The 14,184-nt window shown below is 32.5% G+C and overlaps 1 protein-coding gene across 1 annotated transcript; it reads right to left on the bottom strand.

Annotated features, from left to right (window-relative positions):
- Positions 1 to 12,895: 12,895 nt before the first annotated feature.
- LOC131008819 (uncharacterized) lies at positions 12,896 to 13,924 on the bottom strand. Its single transcript, XM_057935876.1, has one exon. It carries the CDS (start codon positions 13,922 to 13,924, stop codon positions 12,896 to 12,898), a length of 1,029 nt encoding a protein of 342 aa, XP_057791859.1.
- Between the last annotated feature and the right edge of the window lie 260 nt (positions 13,925 to 14,184).

The following is a 14,184-nucleotide window of genomic DNA, read 5'->3' as shown; positions in this document are numbered from 1 at the left end:
AGATCGTTAAACAAAGAAACCTGAAGACACTAGCGATCCCATAAATCAGGATAGTCGTCCATCTCATCTGACCAACGTCTATGAACTATATTATTCATTGCATTCATGCTATCACTATTGCTATAATCAACCACAAAGTTCCTCGGCTTGTAGCCCATGATTGCAGCTTTACTTCATTTTTATTTTTACGTTCAAATAAATTATACAATAAATCTATGCAGCCACATTGTGGCCACCCACACACTAATATAATAAGGATAATCTTGATTTATTTTATTTATTTTTTTAAATAAAAATATGATTTAGTTATTTTATTATATTCTCTATATTGTACTTATTTTTTTAAATTTTTTTTGCATTTTTTATTTTAATTTATTTTTTAATAAAAATAAAAAAGTTATCAAAAAATTGCAAAAAAATTACTATAATGTAGAGAATATGGTAAAATGACTAAATCTTATTTTAATTTTAAAAAATAAGTTAAATAAATTAAATTATTTTCTACTTAAGTAAATTGTGGGCAGCCACAATGTGGCTGTTTAGCATTACTCTAAATTATATACCTCTGTTATAAATTAATTAAGCTTAACAGTCTCGAAATAATTTCAGAAAACCTTTTTAATATATTTATATTTCCGTTATCATTACTTTTTTGAGTTGGATATATATTCTAAATCAAATATTACTTGAAGGTCACCGCTTTTTCAAATTAAAGAAGTGCCACGTTAAGAATTTTCAGAACTTTGAGTCAATTTATATTTTCGACCGTGTATAATGTATTACTATTTCACATCTATTCTATATATTATATATATATAAATAAAATAAGCTCTATCCTACGTGCCGTAATAGAATCACTTTATTCTAATTTTTCTCAATTCTCATTCATTCTTATTTATTTATACATTTCTAATCAATTTTTACATTTAAAAACTATTAAATAATCATATAAATTTATAAATAAATTCTATACTATTAAATAATCGTATAAAACTATCAGATAAAATCTATACTATTAAATAATTGTATAAAACTATTAGATAAATCCAATATATCTATTTAATTATTATCACTCCATTCTAATTTTCTTCAATTCTCATTCATTCTTATTTATTTATATATTTCTAATCAATTTTTACATTATAGCAAAATAAATCATATCCTACGTAGCATCGTATAATCACGTCATTCTAATTTTCCTCAATTCTCATTAATTCTTATTTATCTATAAATTTATATATATTATAGCAAAATTCTATTCTAATTTTCCTCAATTCTCATTCATTCTTATTTTTTTCTAAATTTTTAATCAACAAATTTCTATATATCTAATTTCGAACCTATCATCAACAATAATCGTATAATCATTTCATTCTAATTTTCCTCAATTCTCATTCATTCTTATTTATTTATACATTTCTAATTAATTTTTACATTTAAAAACTATTAAATAATCATATAAATTTATAGATAAATTCTATACTATTAAATAATCGTATAAAACTATTAGATAAAATATGTACTATTAAATAATTGTATAAAACTATTAGATAAATCCAACATATCTATTTAATTATAAATCCTACATATATTATAGCAAAATAAATCTTATTCGACGTGACATCGTATAATCAGTTCATTCTAATTTTCCTCAATTCTCATTCATTTGAAAATTTTAACTTAATAAAATGATGGCATCCAGAATAGGAATCCTTATACCCACTTAATTGAGATTGTTCCAAGTGTGACTAAAACTTAAATAAAGTATGCCAATAAATTAATCCACGAAAAGCAATCAATTCAAATGTCAATTCATTTTTTAGAAAAGATATTCTTCAACTAAATGTTATAAATAAATAAAAAACATGCCTATGCCCAATCTATATATATATATATATATATATATATATATATATATATATATATAATAGCAAAATAAATCATATCCTACGTGGCGTCATATAATCACTTTATTTTAATTTTCTTCAATTTTCATTCATTCTTATTTTTTTCTAAATTTTTAATCAATTTCCATATCTAAAAAGGATTTATATTTGTATTTTATTTTATTATGTAATATTAGTTTAAGTTTATCACATCATACTGACAAATTAATATATATATATATATACTCCCTCCGTTCATGAAAGAGTCCCATTTGGGGTTCGGCACGGATTTTTATAAACTTCATCAAATGAATATTTATATAAAAATGTATTTCTATTATCACAACCTACATTTAATTGGCGAAAGTGATTAAGATTAATATTATTTCAAATATTGTATTACTAATTTAATTTGATCATATCAAATTAATTAAAGAAATAATTTATATATAAACTATTTCATATATTATAGTAATAAAATAATTATATATAAATGATGACATAAAATAATTTCCGTCGAATTTCGACGGGTTAGACGCTAGTATAATATATATGAATTGGTGATTTATTTACTATTTTTTTTTAATTCGTGATTTATTTACTAGTTAGACTACAAATTTCGATTTTATAATCATGGTTGTAGTTATTCAAAAAGCTGGGGATGTAGTTCATGTGAATCGGTAGAGCACTAGATTAAAAAAAAAAAAAAATCGGTAGAGCACTAAGGTAGATTCATAATAAATAGTTAAAACTACCAAACACATTACCCCAACAGTATATATATGACCTTTCATATATTATAACCCATCACCCCTAAAATCATTCTTTAGTTAGCACAATTATCATTAATATTTCTTTAATTGAGCTTTCTAAAACGGACAAACACACACATTCACACGAATAAACAATATTCCATTTCATAAATACTAGAATATATATATATATATATATATATATATATATATATATATACCCCTCTATATATATATATATATATATGATGTTGAAGTGACTTTGTTCTTTTGAAATTGTTAGAACATAAAAAAAAAATGACATAAAGTGGAAATAGCATATCAGAACAAATGGAGTAAGGATCGATCATCGATATCCGAGATCGTTGAGAAATTTAATCTCGTAGGTGTTAGAGAAATCGTGAGATTCCTCTTAGGCAAAGAAAAAATCAGAAAAATGTTTAAGGGGTGAGGGTGCTCAAGTTAATTACATGTTAACATGAGGCACATTCAAGTGGATATGCATGCTCTAACTAAATGAAACTTATGATTTTTTTTAGGCAAACATGAAACTTACGATTGATATTATGACTACATCCACAAATTTTCAACAAATTAGATGAGGTGGTCCTGGATATAATAGGGTGTACCGTATAATCGGGTTGATCTGCACCCAGATCCTGACCTGCATCCTGACCCAAATCGTGTAAATGACACTATTTGGTTATACAAATGACACTACCTGTAATTGATACCATTCTATTATACAAATGACACTGCGTAGAAATGATACTATAAGATTGGAAATGACACTATAACATTTTAAAATGTTGCAGTATCATTTGTATAATCAATGTCAATTTTAGGCAGTGTCATTGGTATAACCGAGCAGTGTCATTTATACGATTTGAGTTAGGATGCGGGTTCGCATCAAGATGCAAGTCAGGGTCTGGGTGCGGATTGTACGGTACACCCGATTGTACCCAAATTTTTGTATTAATTTTATATATGAACTAAAATTTTTGTCTTTAAATGCATAAATTTTCAATTATTTTATTTTTTTTCACATGGTTGGCAATTGCCCTTAAAATATCTACACCACTTTAGTTAGAAGAAGAATTCATCAATCACGTCTACAAGCTTGAAGGATAACAAATTCGGTAGAGCTTACAAAGTCAAATAGATGGAAAGAAGAGTCTGTCATCGACCACATCAACTAGAGGAACTTAAGTTTAAATTGCAAAGATCGACTATCGGAAGATTCAACAATTGAATGTGCATTCAAGCCATGCATTGGAGTCTTCAATATATCTTGAAAGTAATTCAAACAAAAATTTTGAGAAATTAACTACTAAAGCTCATGATATGGAGTTAAGCATGATTACAAATGGAGTTGAAGAATTATCGATGCAAAAACTTCACGACTTTGATGAAAGCCAAGAAACATATAGTGAGGGCAAATCTTTTGAAGAATCTCCAATTGAAGAAGAAGATGTGAGACTGTGTATCCAGTCATGGGTCCATATTCAAATATATGATACAACCTATACAGAAAATACTCCTTCGTAAAAGCTTAAACTATCAACAAAGCTCTCTTAGATATGAGCAAAAATTATCTAACTTTTTTGAAGAATATTCAATTAAAGAAGAAGAAGAAGAAGAGACTATTTATCTACTCACAAGTTCATATTTCAAAATATGATGCAACTTATAAAATACTCATTGAATATTATATGGAAAATTTTGAAGTCGGAAAAATTTCAACTTGATTATATTAAACCAAAAAAATCAAACTCAAACAAAATTGGTTTGAAAATTAAATGGATTGATATGATCCGCGATTAATTTGAAGCATATATGTTGGTTTTGACGTTCCCCAAATTTCCGAACTTATCTCTTCCATACACAAGGGTACAAACATAACATGAGTGTGCCATATATCATTCACATAATTTTTTTGAAAGGATATCATTCACATAATTATGAACACATGATTATATATACCAATCACTTCACCCTTATTAATTAATTGAATACATATATAACCATTTTCATGATGCCATATATACATATAGATTTATACTCTCCTGTTCCATTGATCTCCTGTTTCATTGATAATAACTCACTTTTCTTTTTAGTCTGTTCCATTGATAATGACCTGTTCTATAAAAGGAAATCACCTTCTCTCACAAAAAGTTATGAGCTCCACCACTTTATATCATTTTTTACCTTTAAATCACTCTTCTTCTTAATAATCGTGTCCAAAAATAATGAGCTATTATTAACGAGGACCAGGTAAATCAACTTGTCATGCTTAGAGGACCAGGTAAATGCCTATTGTATCTCTCTCTAGCTCTCTATAGCTAGCTCACCCTTGTGCATGTTCCTTCTTTTTGCAGAAAACTAGGGTTCCTCAACCTCATTAATAAGCTCTACAATCTAGCTAGCTGCTGTAATTTTTAAAAAAAAGTTTGCGTTGATATAATATTGTTCGATTATTATTTTAATTTAGTTTATTTTAGTATATATTCAATCAAGGGTCATGCAGTTTATCGGTTTGGTTGCAAACTATAAAGGGTTAAGTATCAATTTGGCCCCTAACGTAGAGGCCCCTGTAGCTATTAACACCCTATGGGCAGGGGTGTGTCAACTAAGCCTCTGAAGTACCTAATTTCCGCCAATTAACCCCTTCGACTTAACAGACGGTTACCACCGTTAACTATTTTAATTTTTTATATTTTTTTTATTTTATTGGTGGTGGGACCCACACCATCTTTGAGGCCTCCCGGCGAAAGGCGGACGACTCCTCAGCGGCGACCCTCGTCGATTTCTGGAATAGCAACAGCGGTGCGGCGATTCTCTACCAAGAAGACCGTGGTGATATCGATCCAGAGCAGCAGCGGCTTCGTCGGGATAGATGAGGACGAATTCAGCGGTGCGGTGATCTGCGGCCAAGGAAGATGCGATAGAGTCGAACCAGGGCGGCGATCCGCAATTTCAGGCAAGAGGGCTAGGGCTCAGCTTTTGCTTTGAAGTATGAGTGGCATCGGAGGCGAGGCGCGGCCTCACCAGGAATCCAAAGACTAATTGAACGGCGATCTCGCCGGACTTCGTCATGGAAGGGCCATCAGTCTCGCTGGAAGATCGAGCCGAAGCGATGGATTTGAGGATGAAACGAGAGGGTAGAGTGACCGAAAATGAAGAAAAGAAATGAGTATGGGCTAGCTGCTATTGGGCCGCAACTCCGGCGTCGCAGTTGGGTTACAAGATGGGTTTTGCTGCTGCCGCTTTTACGCCGTGGAGGAACGGCAACTGGTGGTGGTGGAGAGGAACGACGGCGGCGGTGGAAGGTGGCGGCTGCTGCCTTTGCGCAAGAGATGGAGTAGGCCGAGAGAGAGAGTTGAGCGTGAGAGATGAGATAGACGAGAGAGAGCAGAGCGTGAGAGAGAGATAGACGTGAGAGAGAGAGAGAGAGAGAGATGTTAGCTTGTCGCCGCTGCGACGCCGGAGTTTCGGGGAAGGGGTGGATTAGGTTTCCGGCGAGCTTGGTGAAGAAGATGGTGTGGGTCCCACCACCAATAAAATAAAAAAAATTAAAAAATTAAAATAGTTAACGGTGTTAACCGTCCGTTAAGTCGGAGGGGTTAATTGGCGGAAAATAGGTACTTCAGGGGCTTAGTTGACACAACCCTGCCCATAGGGTGTTAATAGCTACAGGGGCCTCTACGTTAGGGGCCAAATTGATACTTAACCCAACTATAAATAACTTGGATTAAACTAAACTAATATTTAATTAAATAGAACTAAATGAAAATCACAAATACTCATGTGCAACAAGTTGCATCGTACAACTGGTTTTCAGATCATGACACTACTTCATTCAGGAAATGACACTTGAACATTTTCGAATGACACTACTTCAACATACAAATGACACTTAAAGATCTTCAAGTGTCATTTGTATGTTGAAATAGTGTCATTCAGAAATCAGTTGCACGGTGCAACCGGTTACACGGGAGAGTGCCTCAATAAAAATTAAATTTAATCCAACTTTAGAGATTTCTAAATCGAATGGAACCGGTTGTTTTAAAAGAAAATTCCAACTGAATTTGACTTTTTAACTGGGCCAGAATTTGTTTTGTTTTTGAGATATGTTAAACCCAAACAGATTGAATTAGTTAATCAGTTTGGCCTTCACATCATTAATATTACTCTCGACCCAATCAGATCTATTATTGATGGTTTATTAATGATCATTCTAACTATGCAACTACAATATTATATCATTTCAAAAAAAAAAAAAACTACAATATTATATAATTATTTTGATATTATTTTTAGTCATTATATTTTTAATTATATTAAATATAATTAAAATAATATCAATAAATTAAGAGAGAATGATAAAGTTTTTAATTAATAGTGAAAATTGATGTTATATATAGAAAAATTAATAGAATTATATTGTGTGTATCACTGTAGCAACATGAGTGTCTATTTATAGAGAATTAAAATATAAAAAATTAATATTTTTTTTTATTTTTATTTTGATGTAATATACAAAATATATTAAAATTTAACTTAATATAAAAATAAAATTTGATAAACTAATAATAAGTGGACACTTGTCACAAAAAAGCGAAGAGACCTCGTAGTCTCTTTAAAACTTTGAATTAATTTAAAAAAAAAAAAAAAACTAATTACTATGGTTATGGTCATGAAAGGTCACCATCTAAGTGGCACCCGTTGGTGAATAGGCATCAATTATAAGTAGTCTCTATGTATGACGTTTAAATTACATTTAATTTTATAAAATCAAACCAAACATCTCAATTAAAAACGCAATTGTAAATAACCAGCGTTGAGTCGTTGTATCTTGGATGCAATCGTCAAATAGGCATTTGTATAATTATATATAGGGTGATACCGCTTTTATAGAGACAATCTAATTAACTATTGCATGCCTAGATTGTTTATTTTCATTACTTAGTAATTAGTATCAACTTATTTAACACCAAGTACATTTACTTGCACAATCTTGTATTAAAAATACTTAATTTAGTACATGTGCAAAACCATTATCCACTTGTCCAATCTTCATTCAGATTTGATGAGAAGTAATATATACTCCCTCCGTCCATTAAAGAACTTCTTAGGAGGGAGTGGCACGGGTTTTAAGAAAAAAATATTGTTGAGTGTATTGAGAGTGGATAAAAGGTAGTTGAGTGTATTGGGAGTGGTGAAAAGGTGTTATAATTAATATTGGGAGCTGTGAAAAGTGAAAAGTAAGAGGATTATAAGTGGTGGGGTATAGTCCAAAAATAGGTATGAAGTTCTTTTGTGGACGTCCCAAAAAGGAAAGATAGGAAGTTCTTCGTGGACGGAGGGAGTATATATTTATGAGTAATTTATCCACTGCAAATATATATGATTGGCCAAGTATTATATATGGCGCGGGTGTGTGCAGATTGGTGAATAATATGTTGGACCATTTTAGAGTGAGAAGCTAGGTATACAAATTACAATAAAGATGATAGACAGCAACTTTAAATGTAAGCGAGCAAGTTAGATGAATTAGCATTAGCATTAGCATGGGTGGGGGAGGTGCCCTTGTCTTTTGCCTGCGGACACATTCAATGCTTTTTGGCTTCATTTTTTCACACTCCTTCTTCAATCATTATATATATGTAATTTCATATGCACACACCTAGCTGCTATCAATTCCGTTACAACTTTTTATTTATTTACTGTAATTCCTTCACAACTTAATTCATTGGTCTAAGTTTACAAGCAATATTGACTCACCCATATTATACTGCATGATTGATGGAAGTGACTATATATGGTACTACTATATGATATACTATTACTCTTTAATTTATATATATACATATATATGCACTCATAAATATAATAAAATTTGTGACATCTATTCATGTAATTAAATTTTACTACAATATTAAGAGTCATTATATAAAAAATTTGTTACACAGAGGTGTCGCAATCTCTATCTGTATATGTACAAGTTCAAATTCATATTTTCACTTTTTAATTTCTTTCATGCTCTTATTTTATTACTTATGATTACCTTTTTTAAGAACTTGTTATAAATTAATATATATGTTGTCATAATGTATGATTAATTACATGACTTTCACATCATAGAAAATAACTATACCTTTAATTATATGTCACAAAAACTAATTACACCCTAAACTATATCATTAAATTTTGACATGCACAATAGCTACGCTGATCACCTTATAAACTCACAATTATTCAAAAATCATGTTAATACTGAAATATTTTATTGTTGTGAGATAATCGATCGTTCTCTATGAAAAACCCTGTGGGAAAAAACAGTCAAAGAAAAGAGTACATGTGATATGTATAACTTTGTGTTGCATTTGTTGCCTCATTAAAAACCTTAACTAAGAAAACCCAATGGGAAAAACTTAGTAAGGAAAAAAGAGTACAACAAAAATACACCTTCAAGGCATAATGAATTCGCTCCCCCTCAAACTAATAATCTACTAAGCCTACGCATTCCAACATTATGAACATGTTTTTCAAAAGTTGACGTAGGAAGGGATTTTGTGAATAAATCTGCCAGATTATCACAAGAGCGAATTTTATTTATTTTAATTTCGCCGCTCTTCTGGAGCTCATGCGGGTAAAAGAATTTAGGTAATATATGTTTTGTTAAATTTCCTTTAATGTACCCGCTATCCATTTGTGCAACACAAGCAGCATTGTCCTCATATAGGACAGTGGGAGATTTATCATCTGCAATACCACAAGATCCGCGAATATGTTGTATCAATGATCTTAACCATGCACATTCTTTAGCGGTCTCATGTAAAGCGATAATCTCTGAGTGGTTTGAGGATGTAGTAACTAGAGTCTGTTTAACAGATCTCCAAGATATAGCTGTACCACCACAGAGGAAAACATAACCAGTCTGAGATTTAGCATTATGGGGATCAGATAAATAACCAGCATCCGCATAGCCTACCAATGTCATGTCTTGGTTTCTTGGATAGAACAAACCAAGATCTTTTGTACCTTGAAGATAACGAAGTATGTGTTTAACACCATTCCAATGTCTTCGTGTAGGAGAAGCACTGAATCTTGCTAGCAAGTTAACCGCAAATGCTATGTCAGGCCTTGTGCAATTTGCGAGATAAAGTAGTGCTCCAATTGCACTCAAATAAGGAACTTCTGGTCCTAAAATATCCTCATTATCTTCTTTAGGTCTAAATGGGTCCTTATCTACTTCTAGTGATCGGACAACCATAGGTGTGCTAAGTGGATGTGATTTATCCATATAGAATTTCTCTAAAATCTTACTCACATAAGTTGACTGGTGTACAAGAATTCCTTCAGGGAGATGCTCGATCTGCAGGCCGAGACAAAACTTGGTTTTACCCAAGTCTTTCATTTCAAACTCCATCTTTAAGCATGAACGAGCTTCTTCAACCTCTTTGCGTGTTCCAATTATATTTATATCATCAACATAAACAGAAATGATACAAAAACCATTTTGTGATCTTTTAATGAACACACAAGAGCATATATCATTATTCACATATTCCTTCTTCAAGAGAAATTCACTAAGTCGGTTATACCACATCTTTCCCGACTGTTTTAAACCGTACAACGATTTTTCTAATTTCACACAATACATGTCACGAGTTTCATTTTCCTTCATATGAGGAATTTTGAATCCTTCAAGGATTTTCATATAGATATCAGCGTCTAGTGACCCATATAAATATGCAGTCACGACGTCCATTAACTGCATTTCTAAATTCATTGATGATGCCAGAGATATCAAATAGCGGAATGTTATGCCATCTAAAACAGGAGAATATGTTTGATCAAAATCAATTCCAGGTCTCTGCGAAAACCCTTGAGCTACTAATCTCGCTTTATATCTTGCCACCTCATTGTTCTCATCTCTCTTTCGTACAAATACCCATCTATATCCCAATGGTTCAACATTGTCGGGTATAAGTATTATAGTACCAAGAACTTTTCTTTTCTTTAGCGAGTTATACTCTGCCTCAATTGCTTCCTTCCATTTCAACCAATCAGAGCGCTTCCGGCACTGTGCTACTGTTTTTGGTTCTGGATCCAGATTATCATTTGAAATAGTACATGCAATTGTTGAGACAAATACATCGTCTATTACAATAACATTTCTGTTATAAGTTTCTCCCGTATTTATAAAGTTCATAGCAACTTCAATGTTGACATCAACCAGATTTTTATCAATTCCCATTATATTATGATCTGGTTGTTCCGCAATCCCAGTATTAGTTAGTGCACTTTTAGAAGTACTAGGATTATCATCTACAGGATGATCCTCTTCAAGAGGTTGTTGGAGTGATATCATATTCTTATTTGATTTTGCTTTGCGGGGATTTTTATCTTTAGCACCAATAGGTCTCCCACGCTTCTGGCGTTCGGGATTATCAGCTGATTTATTTTGTCCATATGGAACTTCAATCCTTTGTGGTGCATTCATAGCAGGAATATGAGATTTTGTCACTCCTTTATGATCAGTAAATGCATCTGGCAAATTACTTGCTAAATATTGCAAGTTAATTATCCTTTGAACTTCCAGTTCAGATTCATTAGTACGTGGATCTAAATAGTGAAGATTCTTTTCATTCCATGAAATTTCTCGACATTGTGTTGAAGTTGGGCTTTTGTCTCCCCCTAATGTCGGGAAATGATCTTCATCAAAAATACAGTCAGCGTACCGGGCAGTAAATTGATCCCCAGTCATGGGTTCAAGAAATTTAATTATAGATGGAGATTCATAACCCACGTATATACCTAGCTTACGCTGAGGGCCCATTGTGGTACGTTTTGGTGGCGCTATTGGAGTATAAACTCCACAACCAAATATTCGCAGATGGGAAATGTTTGGTTCTTTACCACGTACTAATTGTATTGGGGAATATTCATGATATGCAGTTGGTCGGATTTGGAGCAAATTTGCAGCATGCAAAATCGCATGACCCCAACAAGTAATAGGTAAGTTTGATTTTTGTAGCAATGGTCTAGCTACTAGTTTTAAACGTTTGATCAATGATTCAGCTAGACCATTTTGTGTGTGGACATATGGAACAGGATGCTCCACTTTGATACCCAATGACATACAATATTCATCAAAAGATTTTGATGTGAATTCACCAGCGTTGTCCATTCGAATGGACTTTATTGGGTAATCAGGAAATTGAGCTCTTAATTCAATTATTTTGGCAATAAGCTTTGCAAATGCTTTATTGCGAGTAGATAATAAGCATACATAAGTCCATCGAGTAGAAGCATCAATCAGGACCATAAAATATTGAAATGGTCCGGACGCTGGGTGAATTGGTCCACATATATCTCCTTGAATTCGTTCAAGAAAAGAAGGAGATTCTAATTTCACTTTGGTACGAGAAGGTCGTACTATAAGCTTACCTTTTGCACATGCTTCACAAACAAAATCATTTGAAGGTGATAGATCTTTTGTTTGTATATTGTGCCCAATAGCATTAGTAATAATCCGACGTATCATATTATGCCCAGGATGACCCAATCGTTCATGCCATAATATAAAAGATTTTGGGTCTTTAAATTTTATGCTTAACGCAACATGATTGTTAGATTTAATATGAGTATAATACAACCCAGAGGAGAAAGAAGGGAACTTCTCAAGAATTTGTTTCCTACATCCAACATTCTGAGTGATGAGAAGAAATTCACTATTGTTATCGGTTTCAGTTTCAATGTGAAAACCGTTTAGTCGGATGTCTTTAAAACTAAGAAGGGTACGTTTTGATTGTGGATACAAAAGTGCATCATTGATAATTAATTCTGTACCCATAGGGAGTATAAGAGAAGCTCTTCCAGAGCCGACAATAAGGATATTGTCATTTGCAATTGTAGTGACGCTCCCCCTTTTTTCAGTAAGAGTTTGAAAATATTTTCTATCAGTAAGTATAGTATGTGTTGTGGCACTATCCACTAGACACAATGTACTTTCATTCTCCATGAGTTGCAAGTTTGAGTTTGACATTCTAAAAGCAAAGAAGTAAAAAAATATATATATATATATATAAATCAAGAAAATAGCAAATAAAGATAGCAAATAGGTCACAATAATAATAGAATTTTAAGTATTGCAAACACACAAAAACAAACTAAATTACTAACAGTTTGCAAATAAAACGCGAACCATAAATAAAATCCTAAAATGTCTGAATAATCCAACAAATCAAATTACTTTTGATCTCCATAATCTTCAAGATCAAGTTGCATTAAATCATCATCATCGGCATTAAACTCCAAATTTGCTTCAGGCAAACTGGCATGATGTATTTCACTTCGAATTTTCTTGCCTTTCTTGTTCTTTTGCAACATTTGATATGCTTCAACGAGGTGCTTGGCGGTGCGACATGTACGACTCCGATGACCATCGCACCCACACCTGTAACAAGTTTGTTGTGTTTCTGGAGTTTGATGAGATGTACTTGCTTCTTGTGGATGCGATGTCTTATGAGATCCTTTTCCATGACTTTGGAATCTAGCAATATGATTGTATCCACGACCTCGACCTCGACCTCCTCTATAGGACCAACCTCTTCCACCACGTTGTGACCAATTCGCTTTTCCTCGGCCTCTCCCTCGACCACCTCTATAAGTGGTAGCATGTGCTTCAGGCACTGCTTGTGAACCAACTGGTCTTGCATTGTGGTTTCTCATCAAAAGCTGATTATGTTTCTCTGCTACAAGTAAAGCAGAAATGAGTTCTGAATGCCTAGTATAATTCTTGGCTTTGTACTGCTGCTGGAGTACAAGGTTACTGGCATGAAAAGTAGATAGAGTCTTCTCTATCAAATCAATCTCTGTAACTTCTTGCTTACAGAGTTTCAGCTGTGACACAATACGGTGTAAGGTAGAATTGTACTCAATCACGGACTTGAAATCCTGAAAGCGTAAATTCAGCCAATCATATTGTGCCTGAGGGAGAATAATGGCCTTTTGTTGATCAAAGCGATCCTTCAGGGATTGCCATAGTACAACAGGGTCCTTTTCAGTAAGGTACTCATTTTTTAAGTCCTTATTCAAATGATGACGCAAGAAAATCAAAGCTTTCGCCTTCTGGGCGGAGCTACATGAAGAATCTGGAACTATAGCGTCACTCAAATCACATGAGGCGAGGTATATTTCAACATCCAAAGCCCAAGTCAAATAGTTACCACCATCAAGAGCAAGCTCGGTGAATTCTCTTTTGTTGATATCAGACATATTCAAACTATAACAAATAATGAAAAGAAAAAAAATTCAATTACCAATAGGAAAATAGACAATTATACACAATTATTAGTCAACCAATTCATTTTAAAAATAAAAAAATAAAAAATAACAAGCAATAAAAATATTATAATTGGGAGACGATCCTTAAGACGTAATAATTTCTATCCCGTAGGGAGAAGATCCTTAAGAAATTAATACGCCTATCCCAACATATTAAATATATATATTTTTTAATATAAACAGAATTTATA

This window comes from Salvia miltiorrhiza, chromosome 1, assembly GCF_028751815.1.
Source record: "Salvia miltiorrhiza cultivar Shanhuang (shh) chromosome 1, IMPLAD_Smil_shh, whole genome shotgun sequence".
Taxonomy (NCBI): domain Eukaryota; kingdom Viridiplantae; phylum Streptophyta; class Magnoliopsida; order Lamiales; family Lamiaceae; genus Salvia; species Salvia miltiorrhiza.
Note: the sequence above shows the minus strand (reverse complement) of the source record. Positions and strands in the feature narration are given on the sequence as shown.

Excerpts from the sequence above, each read along its gene's own strand:
- LOC131008819 (XM_057935876.1), bottom strand. The coding sequence starts at position 13,924 with ATGTCTGATATCAACAAAAGAGAATTCACCGAGCTTGCTCTTGATGGT.